The sequence below is a fragment of the Hyalella azteca genome, unplaced genomic scaffold, assembly GCF_000764305.2.
Source record: "Hyalella azteca isolate HAZT.00-mixed unplaced genomic scaffold, Hazt_2.0.2 contig6881, whole genome shotgun sequence".
NCBI classification, from domain to species: domain Eukaryota; kingdom Metazoa; phylum Arthropoda; class Malacostraca; order Amphipoda; family Hyalellidae; genus Hyalella; species Hyalella azteca.
This window is the reverse complement of record NW_025937022.1, coordinates 13,397-29,577: the sequence shown is the minus strand read 5'-3', so window position 1 is coordinate 29,577 and position 16,181 is coordinate 13,397. Positions and strand designations below refer to the sequence as shown.

The following is a 16,181-nucleotide window of genomic DNA, read 5'->3' as shown; positions in this document are numbered from 1 at the left end:
GTCACTAACTCACCATCTCTGTCACTAACTCATCATCTCTGTCACTAACTCACCATCTCTGTCACTAACTCACCATCTCTGTCACTAACTCACCATCTCTGTCACTAACTCATCATCTCTGTCACTAACTCACCATCTCTGTCAACTCTCTCTCCTTTACTCATTCAGTTGACTCATGTACCTGCTTGTGGGCATATATCTTAATTTCCTAATTACCTATCATTATTACCCAGAATTCCTTGATCTGGTAATCAAATAATAATCTATTCTCTCACAAAATGTCGCTGAATTGAGCAGATTTGAGTGAGAACGCTTATTTTATCGCAAAAATGATTAATTTCGCGGGCACTTTTATTGTCTACCATGAATTGTTAATCTGTTGTACAGTCGTGCTCGGGGCGTCATTGGCATAGAGGCGCTAACCCCTAACATTTATAATCACATTCAAGTTAATAATGACTGCATATATAATTATAATTAATTATTTGTACATATGTTCAGGAGACAGTATATGGAATCTGTCGGCATTTGCTTACAGATAAAAATAATAATTGAAAGTATGACTAATTAGCTGCCTTAAGATGGCCTAATAACGCCCCTGGCCTCGCTTTGCTTTATGTGTTCTCTCATCAAATTTTATAATAATAATATATTTTGTAATTATTATGTAATCTTGTGGAATAATAATTTATTGTGCAATTAATATGCAATATTGTGGAATTTGATTGCATATTTACAGGTGAGATTGTGTCGTATTTTTGTTTAGCTGAAACTGACTGACTCAGTCACGTTGGTGTTCTCACTGACTCAGACGCGTTGGTGTTCTCACTGACTCAGTCACGTTGGTGTTCTCACTGACTCAGTCACGTTGGTGTTCTCACTGATTCAGTCACGTTGGTTTCTCATTAATTAGTTAATGTGTTCTTCCACTACAGAATATTTAGGCAGGTTTATGCTTCGTTCTGTGATATACAAATGTTGGAATTGTTTATATTTATGTATTATATAGAATATATTTGTATGGAAATCGCTAACCATTATATTAAATGAATTTATTTATTTTTAGTTATTGAGCATAATGTTTTGTCCCGTGTTGGCTCAGCTCTGTAGTTCAGTATTGGGCGCTGCCTCCTCGCTTACCTTTTATGCCTTGGCATCCTACTGAAGCGTCATGCCCTGCAAGCCCCTCCCCATTTTATGGATTTTCTCTACATCATTTATATTTTATTTCCCACGCTGCCCTATCCGTTCATCTCTTCCTGTTCTATTGTATCTTTCGTCCTACTTCTCCTAACCTTCTTGTCTTCTCTCTTCTCTGAAGCTTTGCTTTCTCCCTCATCTATGTACCTTCTTTCTCCGCGTCCTCTACCTTCCTTCTCACTCTTGCTCATTTGTTACTCTATTTCCTTTTCTTCTTTCTCTTTCATTTTAATTTCTTCATCTTCATACGCCACACCAATTCACCCTGCATGCGCCGTCTGCATGGCCTGCTGCTGTGCACGCTGCTGTAAGTACGAGCTGTGCACCATAACCGAAGAGGTGGACGATGATGATGATGACATGGCTGGACGGTGATGATGGCGTTTGTTGACGATGATGACCTTCTGACGAGTTTAGGACTTCCTAGTCCACGGTCACGCTGATGCGCCGCCTTTCGTGAAGATCCGCTGGATTGACTCCAGTTTCCGCACCGCGCTCGCTTTGAGCGGCGCCCAAAGTTGGCAGCAATACTCAAGATTGGGGAACACACAGGCTCTGGAGAGTGTAATCATTAATTGGTGCTGCTTCTCTTGTTCGAAATGTCCGCCATATCCACCCCATCCGTTGCCTGCTTCGCGTGACTATTTCCTCGGTGTTGTCATCGAACGTGACTTCAGTACTCAACACTCCGAGATCTCGAACTAGTTGCTTCTCCTCAATTCCTGTGCCTTTTGATGTCAGGTAGCGATGTGGCATCCCGATATCTGTGCGGACTCTGTATCTCATCACTTCGAATTTGGTGCCGTTATTATTCACTAGGGCCCAATCGTAGATTGTCGACAAATCATCCTGTAACCTCTCGCAGTCTAGGCCATCTGTGATCTTCATCAGCACTCTTGAATCGTCCGCAAATGACGATGTAGATGCGTGGGTGAGTTCTAAGTCAATATTGGCAATGTGGATGAGAAAGAGGATCGGTCCAAGCACTGAGCCCTGTGGCACTCCGCTTTTCACCTTCGCTTCTCTCGATTTCGAGTTTCCAACTGCGACAGCTTGTACTCTACCTGTAAGGAAGTTGTGGATCCACCTTAACAGGCTTCCTCCTACCCCCAACAGCCTCAGCTTTCTAAAGAACACCCCATGGTCAACTTTATCAAAAGCCTTAGCAAAATCCAGATGTACTACATCCATGCCAGCTCCCTCCTCCAGTAGAGCCATAAGGCGGTGATGGTGTTCCTGTAACTGTGACTATCAGGAATGATTTTTTCACGCCGGAAACCATGTTGTCCGTTATGATACAGTTCAGTCTCTTCCAAATACTGGACAAGCTCCGCGGCCACTATTTTCTCAACAACCTCGATCACCTGTGGACGATGATGATGGCATGGATGGACGATAATGTATACTAAGTGATGCAGGCGAGGTTGATGTAATACACTTGTTGGACGGGTACTGTATGAACGAATGAATCGCAGTGTCCAAATTGTGACCCACTTTCTTACCCACAACACTATATAGCATAGAGCGGACGTAGTACTGATACGCCTTGTTGCCTGGCAAAACTACTTCAGTATGATCCACACAAAGGCAAAATATGCATCGATATTTTAGAAATGTCTCACTCATTTGTCCCAGTGTAAAATAGTTACGTTACAAACAAGCGATGCAGTTAATTGATACGTAATTTTATAAGTTCTTAGTAGTTGTAGTGACGAAGCTTACGTTGTTGCAGGCGACGAGTCATCTGACGGACGGCGACCTGGGCGTGTCGGCGGGACATCTCGTCAACACGAAGGTGGCCGTGCCGGGCCATAGGGGCGACAGCCTCTGAACCTGCTGATGCTACACCTGCGTCAGCTGCTACACCAGTGTCAGCTGGTACATCTGCTGCTGATGCTACACCAGTGTCAGCTGCTACACCTGCTGCTGGTGCTACACCAGCGTCAGCTGCTACACCTGCTGCTGGTGCTACACCAGCGTCAGCTGCAGCATCTGTTGCTGGTGCTACATCAGCGTCAGCTGCTACACCTGCTGCTGATGCTACACCAGTGGAATAAAGCCTCGTATTTCGCCCCCATAAGATCCCACCTAAGTTATTAACGGCTGATGTGTCAATCCTGACACACTTACACCTGTGACACATTCGTGCATGTGTCTGTTCCTGACACATTCGTGCAGGTGTCTGTTCCTGACACATTCGTGCACGTGTCTGTTCCTGACACATTTGTTCGTGATAATTTGTGAGGCGTTTACGTGTGTCACACACCTGATGTATGACACAATTTGGATGTATGTATGACACACCTGATGTATGACACAATTTCTTGTGACACTGTAAATAAAGATCATTTATTTTTGCTTCTAAAAGACTTTCCCCCTCGTATCGGCTCCATCATTTCTTTTCTAACGGAATCAATTTCAGCTGCTACATCTGTTGCTGATGCTACACCAGTTTCAGCTGCTACATCTGTTGCTGATGCTACACCAGTTTCAGCTGCTACATCTGTTGCTGGTGCTACACCAGTGTCAGTTGCTACATCTGTTGCTGATGCTACACCTGCTGCTGGTGCTACACCAGCGTCAGCTGCTGCATCTGTTGCTGGTGCTACACCAGTGTCAGCTGCTGCATCTGTTGCTGATGCTACACCAGCGTCAGCTGCTACACCAGTGGAATCAAGGCTCGTATTGCGCCCCATAAGATCCCACCTAAGTTATTAACGGCTGATGTGTCAATCCTGACACACTTACACCTGTGACACATTCACGCATGTGTCTGTTCCTGACACATTTATTCGTGATGGTTTGTGAGGCGTTTACGTGTGTCACTCACCTGATGTATGACACAATTTGGTGTCTTCTTGTGACACTGTAAATAAAGATCATTTATTTTTGCTTCTAAAAGACTTTCCCCCTCGTATCGGCTCCATCATTTCTTTTCTAACGGAATCAAGTTTAGTGAAAAAATGTCTATTCTTTTTTGCCGCATAGATGTCTTCTATACTTTTACTTCCTCTTTATGACAGGACTGAATAAAATTTTCTTTTTTATTGTGCTCTCTTTTCGTCTGTCGCCTGCACTTCCTGATGTCACTTCCGCCTGTCGCAGGATTTTGATGTACGTTATAATAGGTCGCACTTATATTGCTCATTGTGTTCAAAACTTGTTTTGTTTATACGGAACTCGATGTGGACTTATTTTAAGTCGTATTAATAAGTATTTAAAGTGTGTGATAAGATGCGGGCTTGTGCCAATGCTATTCCTACCGGAATTGGGGCTACAGTCTAGAGTGTCATTCACGCATTACCGGAATGATGTGCGACATATTTATTGCGAATTATATTCATTGTATTCTTTATTTTATATGTGTTTAATTATAGCCATGGTCGGAATAGCAGTGCATGAACCATTTGTCGCTCGTAGGTGTACTAGGAGGGAACTAGAAGTGAAAGTTTGGAGGGATCGAGCTATGTTTGAAGATGGTAAATTGAAGGGTAAAGAGCTGCCTAACCATTAAAAATGATTACGGAGAGGGGGGACTAAAAGTTTCCCAGACTAGACATTGAGGATCAAAATGTTTGAGCGAAAGGATCATTGAGCGGCCGCCTCGTAACTAATGAAACTATGCCCAGTATTGAACACTGTGTACGCCATATAATAAGGCATTATTGCTAAGCTTATTATTGTCTGGAGTGTGAACTTTACTAGTGATCGCTGCACATGTAGGAAGTACATGGAATCTTAGAGTAATAACATTGATGCAATCACGAGCATTAAGATAGATTATCTTAAAATGATTAAATCACTACGAAATTTATTCTCTTTAACCAGACTTTCCTGCACAGCGAATTCATTCATCTAGTTATTCATAACTATTCATATGTCCACCTCAATTGTAGGTGCCATTCACGCTCTAACTCTACCAACATTTTATGGGAGCACTTTTAACATTGCCGATGCATTCTATTAGCTATTCTTACCTGAGCTTTCTCGCACTATTGTTTGAAATGCACGCATGCATAATAATTCATTTTATGGGCTGTAACTATGAACATACGTTAGGCATGTCCAGCATCAGCACTACCAAGGCTACCTTCATCACCTTAATTATGCAAGTAACATTGCGATGTTTTGTGTCTCCACGTCAACATTTTTTGATTGGATGTGGCAAGGGTGAATGTTATCCGCTTGGAATAAATGCACTTGAATGTTATTTATAAGTCAATTAATAAGATCTTGGAATATCTTATTGCTGTGAATATATTATATACAGATATCTATCATCGCGTTAAATTTATATATGAAGGAAAATCTCGAAATTATTAAGAAAACTTGTTAAATAACAAATTCTTTATTATTAAATGGTTTGCTGAGTGTTAAGCTTCGTGTATAACTCGCGAGTATAAGGCAATGCAATCTCATGTTGGGTCGCAAAATTTCTGCCATAAAAATCCATTAATTGGCGGTGGTCTTTAAGGAAATTTTTGTTTAAATAAATGTGATCACACCTGTACAGGGCGATACTTTATTGACGAATATGCAATGCGCAATCATATTTTGAATTCAGGTTCATCAGGCAAGGAACAATAGACTATTGTGTTCAGTGCCACTAGTTCATTCGTGAGCCTCCATTACAACTTCTATGCCGTTTATAACGTCGTTTTTTTAGCCACCATTACAGCGGCTATGTTTTCTCCATATGTTACGTGTCTTACTCCTACTAGCCAAGGACATTTGCTTTAGTATAAATTCCTGTGCTATCGTAATCCGATATCAAATTTTATACCGAAGTCCCTCGGCGTTCAACGAAACGCCGGCTGAAGAATTAGGCAAATAAAACCGCACGTATTCACTGCACGCTGGTATTGAAATCTCTATATTTATTTCTTCTTGAGTCCCGCAGCGTTGAACTTGAAGAAAATAATGTCCCCGTCTTCCACGGTGTAGTTGCGTCCCCGCTGGTGGTACTTCCCCGCCGCCTGGGAAAAGGCGACAAAGATCGTCAGGCGTGTTATATTGCAGTGAAAAATATCAATGGAGCGGAGGAAGTGATAGCTGGGAAGTGAAAGTGCGCCAGGTCCTGGAATTTATATCTGGTATACATTTGTTGAAGTGTGTGGTTGATCCTGTATAGTAATCGTGTCGAGATATCATCAGGACATGAAAATTTATTCTTAGTGGGAGAATCGCAAGGCATTGCATGACTGGGAGCAAAGCATTGCCTAAAAATTTTAAAGTCAATTTCAAATTTATAGCTTTGATTGAAAAATGCCAAATTGTTTTTCCATAGTTAGGAACGCGAGTCAATTAGATGTTCTGTTCTCATTACTTGGGTATGTCTTCCTTTTATCAGCTTGCATTCATTTCTCCTTGATAGCTTCTCTATATTTATTTCTTCTTGAGTCCCGCAGCGTTGAACTTGAAGAAAATAATGTCCCCGTCTTCCACGGTGTAGTTGCGTCCCCGCTGGTGGTACTTACCCGCCGCCTGGGGGAAGGCGACAAATATTGTCAGTTGAAAAATAGTTTAGTCAGTTGCACTGCAATAGTTGAAATATTGCAGTGAAAAATATCGATGGAGCGGAGGAAGTGGTAGCTGGGAAGTAAGATCCTAGAAGTAAGTGATACCTGGGAAGTAAGTGAAGTGCGTCAGGTCCTAAAAGTTATATCTGGTATAAATTCGTTGAAGTGTTTGTTTGTCCAGGATAGTAATCGTGTCAAGATATCATCAGGACAAAAAAATTTATTCTTAGTGGGAGAATAGCAAGGCATTGCATGACTGGGAGCAAAGCATTGCCTAAAAATTTTAAAGTCAATTTCAAATTTATAGCTTTGATTGAAAAATGCCAAATTGTTTTTCCATAGTTAGGAACGCGAGTCAATTAGATGTTCTGTTCTCATTACTTGGGTATGTCTTCCTTTTATCAGCTTGCATTCATTTCTCCTTGATAGCCGGATTCGTGACCACGATATTTAAAAATTGCAGGAATTGAAGATCCCCGGGCTGTTCTATTGATATATAAAAGGCGTTTGCTTGACAGCGGTACGCAAAAAAACGTTCAAGTAGTTACTAACAATCTATAAGCTGAATGAAAGAAAAGCTAGCGAGATTAAAATTATTCACATAGATGGATGAGCCAAGACTACTCGGTTAGGAGTACCTACGCGGAAATCCTCATATAAATGTAGTAGCTGGCCCAAAACTTAAGAAAATATACATAAAATAGAAATGAATAAAAATCATAGAACCGTAAATATCTGCTGTACCAGTAAAAGGTTAGATAATCAATAAGAATACCCGAGTCTCGCGGGCACAAAAGTATGGATGTAGGAAATGAAATAGAAATACGTCACCTTGACAGCCGCCTCGCTTCCTTCCTCCTTAAAGTCTGAGAACTTCATGACTTCGGCCATAACGAAGCCCTTCTCGAAGTCCGTGTGGATCTTGCCCGCGGCTTGAGGAGCCTTCGTGCCCTTCTGTATGGTCCAGGCCTTGACTTCGTCAGGGCCGCACGTGAAGTAATACTCGAGCTGCAGGGCCTTGTAGCCCTGCGTGATGATCTTGTCCAGGGCGCTGAGGGGGTAAAAATAAACTCTAGTGTCATTTAACCCTCCATCGCCTGACATGAGTAACTGGAGCAATATTGTCACAAGCCTACTTCCCAAAAAAGATACGTTCTAGTGAGCGCAAAATAACTTGCACTGATGGTTGCCGCCACGTACGACAACTTTAAAATGTTCTCTGTTGCGTACAAACGTCCTCAGGTTGCTACACTCAATAGTTTACATATAATTTGCCACCACGTGCGACAACTTTAAAATGTTCTCTGTTGCGTACAAACGTCCTCAGGTTGCTACACTCAATAGTTTACGTATAATTTGCCGCCACGTACGACAACTTTAAAATGTTCTCTGTTGCGTACAAACGTCCTCAGGTTGCTACACTCAATAGTTTACATATAATTCAAGTTGAGCGTTGTGTTCCCGGAGAGTGGCACACAGCGGTAGAGGTTAAATAACTAATAATATCTTAAGTAATATGCACGTGGAGAGGCGTAACAAAGTTGCACGTAATACGTTACTCATAACTCATAGGGAAGACTTTGTCAAATGCACCTTGAATGGTGAATACAATATTACACTCAAGAACCCGCGTTTGGATACGTTAAATGGTCCCAGTCAGGACAGCACGCACTCGATAACAATAGCAATTGTTCGGGGACTTAGCCCCAAGGATGACACAGTGTGTGATGAGAACAACAACAGAAACGTAATTTGATCTAGTTTAGGCCAAATTACCTAGCACAGTTCAGCCAAAAGTACCTAGCACAGTTCATGGACATCTTCAGTCAAAAGTACCTAGTACAGTTGTTGGCCTTGCAGTATTCAGCCCGTTCCTCCTCCCCCATCTCGAGGAGTTTGTTCTCCAGGACCCCTGAGAAGGGGATGATCAGAGCCCCAGGGTCGTTGGCGTCCACCCACTCCTTGATCTTGGGCAACCTGAACGGTAAGAGTCGTTATGTTAAAAGTTGTTATGTTAAGAGTTATGTTAAAAGTTGTTATGTGCGCTTCTACAGACTAGGAAAATAGGGGAGCGAGGCTCTTCCATGATTACACGAGTCTTTTCATGATTAAATTGAAGAATAAATGCTCAATGTTATTCATTCAAATAACTCAGTAAGTAATGGGTCATGTTAGTATTATTTGTCGTGTCAGAATTCTTCTCTTTCCTCATTATTAGGTCTAGTTTATAAATATTTTCTAATTTATTAAAAGTTATTGGTAAAATAGGACTAATAAATTCACTCCTGGATGAATACAGGAGGTAAATTATTAGTTTTTGAGGCAGCGTCTTTGAAATGAAATGCGCAAAAAATGAACACTATCTGGTGCAAGCATCACACTACACCTTGAATGCCATCTGGTGAACGCTACCATTGCACTACACTTTGAACGCTATCAGGTACAAGCATCACACTACACCTTGAACGCTATCAGGTGCAAGCATCACACTACACCTTGAACACATCAGGTACAAGCATCACACTACACATTGAACGCTATCAGGTACAAGCATCACTTTAATCATTACGGACCACTTGTTCTTCTTCCTGATGTAGTCCTTCTCGGAGAGGTTGATCAGGTATATCAGGGGCTTGCTGGTGATCAGCAGGTGCTTGTTCAGCTCGATGATCTGCACAAACATAAAATTTTCTTAATTAACAAACACAAGTTATTTGTGCACAAGTTATTTGTGCACAAGTTATTTGTGCACAAGTTATTTGTGCACAAGTTATTTGTTCAAAAGTAACTAATTGCGTGAGATGACGTAAATGTTCAGTAAAAAAATAGATGAAATAAATGTATTTTAAGAAGATGGCTAACAGGATAAAAAAATAGTGAAGACAAAAGTTGCAAAGTTGAATACCTGAGAATATAAAAATTATTTATTTATCCATTACATAAATAAAGCAACAAAATGTCAGTAGTGATGGACAAGTGAAGCCTTACCTCCTTGCCGTCCCAGTCAGCAAATCTGATGTGCTGCTGCTTGTTCTCAAGAAGATCCTTGACCTTAACAAGGACGTCATACTCCGCCTTTAACTTTTTGTCGCCCCGCTCCACCAGCTTAGCAATCTTGTCATAAGCAGCATTCACGCACTCAATGTCCTGCGGCAAGATCATGGGTTTCAATAAGTAGTAGTAGTAGTCAGGGAGAGATTTCTAGTGCTTCAGATCAGTTTTGTCTATTTTGCGCCAAAGGTGCAGTATCCAGCTTCAATAATAAGTTTTTCTAACTGGAAGAGAACTATAAAAAATGTAACAGCATTGACCAGTAAGGAATTAAATTTGTTTCAACTTGAAAAGAGCTTGAAGCAAAAATTGGAAACCAATACTACGTGCTGGAGTTAATGCGTCTTGAATAATACAGAAATAAAATTACTCCTATTAATGAGTATCTGGGAATTAAATTGTCCACTTTTGTTGACTGTAAGTCTGCTAAGAGTTCTCAATTTAACTCACACTATTCAGTAATTTCTCAAAGTCCCTTATCATCGTTTTCCTCAATGACTACTTATTAAAGTTAAGCCCACCTTAAGCCTGAGCTCATTAGCAATGATCTCCAAGTCCCTGACGGGGTTCACGTCCCCCTCCACGTGGGTCACGTCACCATCGTCAAATGCTCCTGTCAACAAACACTATTATTAAATCATGTATTATTTATTACTATTTTCATACTTAATTATACCTGAAATAAAGGTATCATTACTCGAAGATGTTTTGTTATATTGTGACAAGGCAAGATTGTTTCCTCTAGTTCTTAAAATAACTTTTTTTCTTTCTTTACTTTCTTGTAACCCACCAGGAATTTAAAAGCAAAGAAAACGCCAAGCAAATTCACCATAACGATATTGAAAACGTTTTGGAGTCCAGCTCCTTCATCAGTTCGACAAATTAAAAATGAATAAAATCATATTATAAGTCAAAATTCTAAGACAGACATAAAAACCTAAACAAGACCTAACATTATATTGAAAAACATGACTCAATAGGAACAACTTAGTCCTAGGGGTCGCGAAAAGAATAATCCACCAGTGATACGCTGAAACTTACATTTCCAACTTGCTTATACCTATTATCATTGAAGTATACCTAAGTCACAATTAGCAGCAATTTTGAGGGAGTAATTATTGTTAATAATATTCCTGAATACTTGTTGCTAATGTTACAGTAGCTGCACTGACTCATGAGATGGAAGAGAGCGTCACAAGCTTTGATGTGGGACAGGAAGGCATTGCCCAGGCCTTGGCCCTCGGACGCTCCCTTCACCAAGCCGGCAATGTCCGTCACATTCAGGAATGCAGGAACTTTACTGCACATACAAATGCATCAAATTAAATCTGCTGCAATACTGCAATTTATGCAATTGCAGCAATTGCAATTGCATTAATTGCAGTATTAAATTGCAATTGCAATTAATGCAATTGCAATTATTATGCAATACTGCAATGCAATTTATGATCAGGGTTATTCAAATATTTGCAAATTTTTTGCAGTGAAGACTTGGCTTCTAATTTATGAATAAAATTTGCAATTCAAATACAATGCAATCAATAATTTTAAGAACACATATCAAAACTGATCAATGTTTCATTACACAAAGTACAAACATTTTAATGTTTTTGAAACAGGAAATTATTAATTAATAGATAAATAATTTCAAAAAGTTAAAACAATGATGAAACAGTTTCAAACTTGCAAAATATTATAAAGATGGTAATTAATTTCAAGTGTATATAGTACTAGGTATCATACGTAATACATAAATTCAAAATATCTCGAGGAGTTCTTCTAAGTTTAAGAATAAAGGCTAAAACTAAAAAAGTTGCATAAAACATTTTTACTGAATAGAAGTTGTAGATAAACAAAACAGAACGTTTCGGGCTATGCCCATCATCAGCTAGTAAAATACATCTGGAAATACATGGAAATCAATTTTAGTAAATAAATTTAGAAAATGATAAGGAAAGAAAGGAAAACAAACACTATTGACCTAGAATCAAAAGAGGAAAAGAGCTGGATTGGTTATTCAATTTATATGGATTTATGGATATAAAGAGACTCTAAAATTCGTAAATCGGTTTGACTGCTAGCGTTACAAAGAATTTTAAATTGATTGATGGACACGGGAGGAGCAAGTGAGCACTGTTCTGTATGAAGTCTGACTGATGAATGAGGCGGCTGAGCAAGTGGACGCCCAGTACGGAAACTTCTTCCAGCATGTTCGGCAACTTACTTGCTCCTCCCGTGTCCATCAATCAATTTAAAATTCTTTGTAACGCTAGCAGCCAAACCGATTTACGAATTTTAGAGTCTCTTTATATCCATAAACTTAAACCTAAATTGAATAACCAATCCAGCTCTTTTCCTCTTTCGATTCTAGGTCAATAGTGTTTGTTTTCCTTTCTTTCCTTATCATTTTCTAAATTTATTTACTAAAATTGATTTCCATGTACTTCCAGATGTATTTTACTAGCTGATGATGGGCATAGCCCGAAACGTTCTGTTTTGTTTATCTACGACTTCTATTCAGTAAAAATGTTTTATGCAACTTTTTTAGTTTTAGCCTTTATTCTTAAACATAAATTCAAAATTCAACTTAAAGATTCAATTCGACTTTATTGTGATGCATAGAAAAATATTAATGTCCAGTATTTTAAATAGAATTTCCATAAATACTAAATTGATAATTAGACTTCAATTTTTGATTTTGCCTTCCTCTTTTTGTTTTGCAATAACAAAATCTTTCAGTTAGATTTTACAGCCTTCCATGATTTACAGTCACAAGCTACAAACAAACACTAAACCTTCAAAAATATAAAACTGACAGAACAAAGAACAAATTTTGCAGTTAAAATTGTTGTGTGACAATATTTTCATGGAAATTTTCCAAATACAAGTAACATAGTATATATGAATTAAAAACAAATGTTGAAAATTCAGAAAATTTGTGATGACCATCATTTTAGGAATTAATTGAGAATGTTTTTATATTAAAAAAGTACGAATGAAGTAGTAAGAAAAAATATCACCTTGCTGGCTTGTGATATTCACACAAGAATTGCCATCGCTCATCTGGCACCGGCACCCGGCCTGCACACAACAAAGAAGTTGCAACATTTTAAGCCAGATTTAACTTACCTACTGCATGTTACTTAATATAAGATGGCAAGTACTATTTGTGAAAGAAGGATATGATTTGTTATGTAATAAATTTTCTACAAGAAATATTTTCTGAAACAGGTTGTTGAAATCTTCAAGCATGAAGACAGAATGTTACAAATGTTGCTATATTAGAATGATTAATTAAGATTTAAAAAGAATTTTTTTTTCTATTTGAGTCACAGAAAGTATAAAATAATTTAGATAATGACTTGGATATTAGATTTTGGTTGAACCATGCAAACATTCAATAATTCAGATACAGACATTATCACTTGAGCCAACCAAACGAAGTAGTTGAGTTTGAGACACAGACATTAACCTACAAGTGGCAGGATATTGATTCTTACATGACAAAAATATGAAATTAGTTTTAATTCTTGTGTTTAAGCAGCAACTTATTCTTAACTGCTCCTTTTTTCACATAATAATGATTGATGAAAGGTACCATAGCATGATTGGTAAATAATTAGTGATTAGCATTTAGCAAAGCATCATATCATAGCCCCACCATGAACCTATAAATGTTGGGATGTGTCTTTTGGGATCTAATTTACACCAAAGTCTAGGTTTATATTTTCTATTTTGCTATGAAGTATGACTGGAAGTTCCCTGCAATTTTTATTGTTTCTGAGCAAGGAAATATTCTCATAGCTTGAAATAATAGCAATAAATCTCATTGATATTTCTGTCTGGTTAAAATACAGTATAGTCAAATTAATGTACTTTATACATGATAAAAAGCACAGCCATAATGGAGTCATGAAATTTCAACTTCAATCAAAGCATTCAACTCAGTTCCTTTATGAGCCATAAGATTTTTTTTCTAAGTTGGATTTTACAAGTCTAGAAACAGTTTGAATAAACTCTAAATCATCATAAATAACTTACTTTCATTGGGATCAATTGTGCAGAATGGGAAATTTTCAGCCTGGGCTTGAGATTTGGTGAGCACATTGAAGAAGGTGCTTTTGCCTACATTAGGCAAACCTACAATGCCAATTTTGAGGTTTGTTCCAACACGGCCAATCAGCGGCTTCACCTCAGGAGCAGCAGGTTTCTTGGGAGGCATTTCTAGATTAACAGTAAAAAATTCTTATAATTAACCAAACCTGCAAAGAGTAGTATGCAAATGAATAGAAGTAAATATAATTTGTAGTCAGTAACATTTGAAAAAAGTACTAATAATTTTATTAGTGTGAATTTTAATAATAACGAATGTCAATGGCAATAATTTTGCCACAGCACCAAAGTAGCCAGTCTTAAATGGAAATGATTATTTCCCAAACAAAACTAAACCACATCTTTCTAGCGCAATCAAAACAGCTTTATTGTCATCAAAATGATCATGAGGTTACTGAACGCTACAATTTATAGTTCTGACTTCTGACAAATTTTATATCATATTTAGCCTAACTGAGAAATTGGGCAGGAGCCACCTGTGAATTGGATAGTAATGCCCGTGAATTCTGCCAATTTTACCCGTCCCCATTTTTTCAGTGAAAATAAAAACCAGCCTATTTCCACTTGGCAATAATAGGAAACTTCTTCCAAGTATTCCTGGTAGCATTTTCAGTAATGAGTTTAACCTGCAATGAAATATACTACCTCTAGGCCATAACTAGAGCTATCCTGCTATTTTTGAAGAGCTCTGCGAGATTCCTGTCCAATGAATCATCTCCTATACCATCAAAGGCAGGTAATAAGGGACAATTTTGAGCATTTTTTGTTAATAACTGCTTACCATGAAACATTTCATAAATGAGATTGGGCTCATTTTAAAGGTCTCTGTGAGGGCTATTGTATGGCATTTCTGATAAAATTCCATATGCTATTATTCATAAGGTGTCAGAAGCAAAAAAAGTGTCATGAATTACCTCTGGAAATGGGACACTTTAAATAAAACTTGATTTAAAACATTTGAAGTATGTGGAGTGTACTCATCCATTACTAACAGTACTCCAAAGACCAAAGTCCTCCTCTTCTTTTGTAGCTGTAGAATAAATGACATTTTCTGTGAGACTGTGATTTGTACTTAATTTTCCTTTAGTGAAATGAAATTACTGTATCTCTACATTACCATATTATTGATGTGCTATGACTCTATGAGCCTATGAACATATCCACACTTCCACAGACATGACAATGAAGCCATTGAGATTTGAGCATTGACAACAACCTTATCTAGTATCTACTGTAAGCTTCATATCAGTAATCAGAAGTCATATACTGATATCAGATATAGCATTTCCTTCATAAGCTTATGCCTTACAGGACTGGGCTTGAAATTTTGTACCATTTTAATATTGGTCAAGTAAATTCACTATAACAAAAAATGATAGTAAAAAACATGCCTAAAATATAGGACTATTTAATACTCAATACTTACAACTATAATATTTTTTTGCAGAAATTAATCATAGTTTAGCTTAATTACTTTTCTATGTGCACAACTTTTGTGATGACCATGTATTGACCAATGATACACTAATTTTTTATTACTAGATCATAGATGTCTAGTCTAGGTGAATTTTTTTGCTGAGCAAGATAAATGTGATCAAAATTCTTTGTTGTTAATCTGTTAATCAATTTTTTTTTTTTTTTTTAAATTCGGCCTACATCTCTTTATTTCAGGCCGTGAAGCGGACTGTGTGAAGCGGCTTGTGAACTTCAGGCCCAACACCATCCTCGACAAAGAATCGCACCTTTCTTTTATGCACGAATTACGAAGGTTGTATGAAGACATGCCCAAAGTAAAAGATTTGGTCAAAGAAAAGTACAGTGAAGACGGGTCCTACTACTGAAGTTGTGGGTGAAATTTTTATTCAGGTACTCATGGGGAAGAAGTCGCTCAGTGCTCAGAACATCCCACTGAGGTCGGGAATGTTGACACCAAGGAAGTCGTCCCGGACAATGACGAACGTTCTTCGTCGATCGCTGATGTTACAGACCAAATTCGACATTCTTCCTCCAAAATACTCTGCCACAGAGCCAAGGCGCTGATGTCGCTCTCGCACCTTGGATTTTTTTTCTCATGATGTTAATTAGAAAGCACGAAAAAAAGAAAACGGAAATTCACTGAAATAGATCTTGGGTCCTAAGGACTGCATAATTAATTATGACGTTATTGAGAGAAAAATAGGCGGTTTATTTAAATCCCTTCTATATACCCTTTAAATGCTGTTTCATCAATAACGAGGTTAAAGATTTAAATAAATTGAATCCATAAAGAATGCAAAGGAAAATTCACGGAAGAACGTT

General features: G+C 38.2%; 1 protein-coding gene and 1 long non-coding RNA gene across 3 annotated transcripts in view; one reads left to right on the top strand and one right to left on the bottom strand.

Annotated features, from left to right (window-relative positions):
- Positions 1-3,609, top strand: part of LOC108671030 — a 6,673-nt gene extending 3,064 nt beyond the window's left edge. Inside the window, exon 3 of the long non-coding RNA XR_001930783.2 lies at positions 2,933-3,609. This is a non-coding gene — a long non-coding RNA (uncharacterized LOC108671030). The remainder of the gene's footprint in view (positions 1-2,932) is intronic.
- Positions 3,610-6,045: 2,436 nt separating this feature from the next.
- LOC108671029 (obg-like ATPase 1) lies at positions 6,046-14,033 on the bottom strand. Of its 2 annotated transcripts, none has more exons than XM_018158513.1 (9): positions 13,812-14,033; positions 12,791-12,851; positions 10,943-11,070; positions 10,292-10,383; positions 9,708-9,866; positions 9,293-9,390; positions 8,556-8,696; positions 7,551-7,770; positions 6,046-6,176 (listed from the first exon to the last, which is right to left on the bottom strand). In XM_018158513.1, the coding sequence occupies exons 1-9, from the start codon at positions 13,990-13,992 to the stop codon at positions 6,078-6,080; spliced, it is 1,179 nt and encodes a 392-aa protein (XP_018014002.1). In that variant the 5' UTR covers positions 13,993-14,033; the 3' UTR covers positions 6,046-6,077. The 2 variants fall into 2 exon arrangements, with proteins under 2 accessions (XP_018014002.1, XP_018014001.1); XM_018158512.1 differs by lacking the exon at positions 6,046-6,176 and adding an exon at positions 6,583-6,684.
- Positions 14,034-16,181: the final 2,148 nt, after the last annotated feature.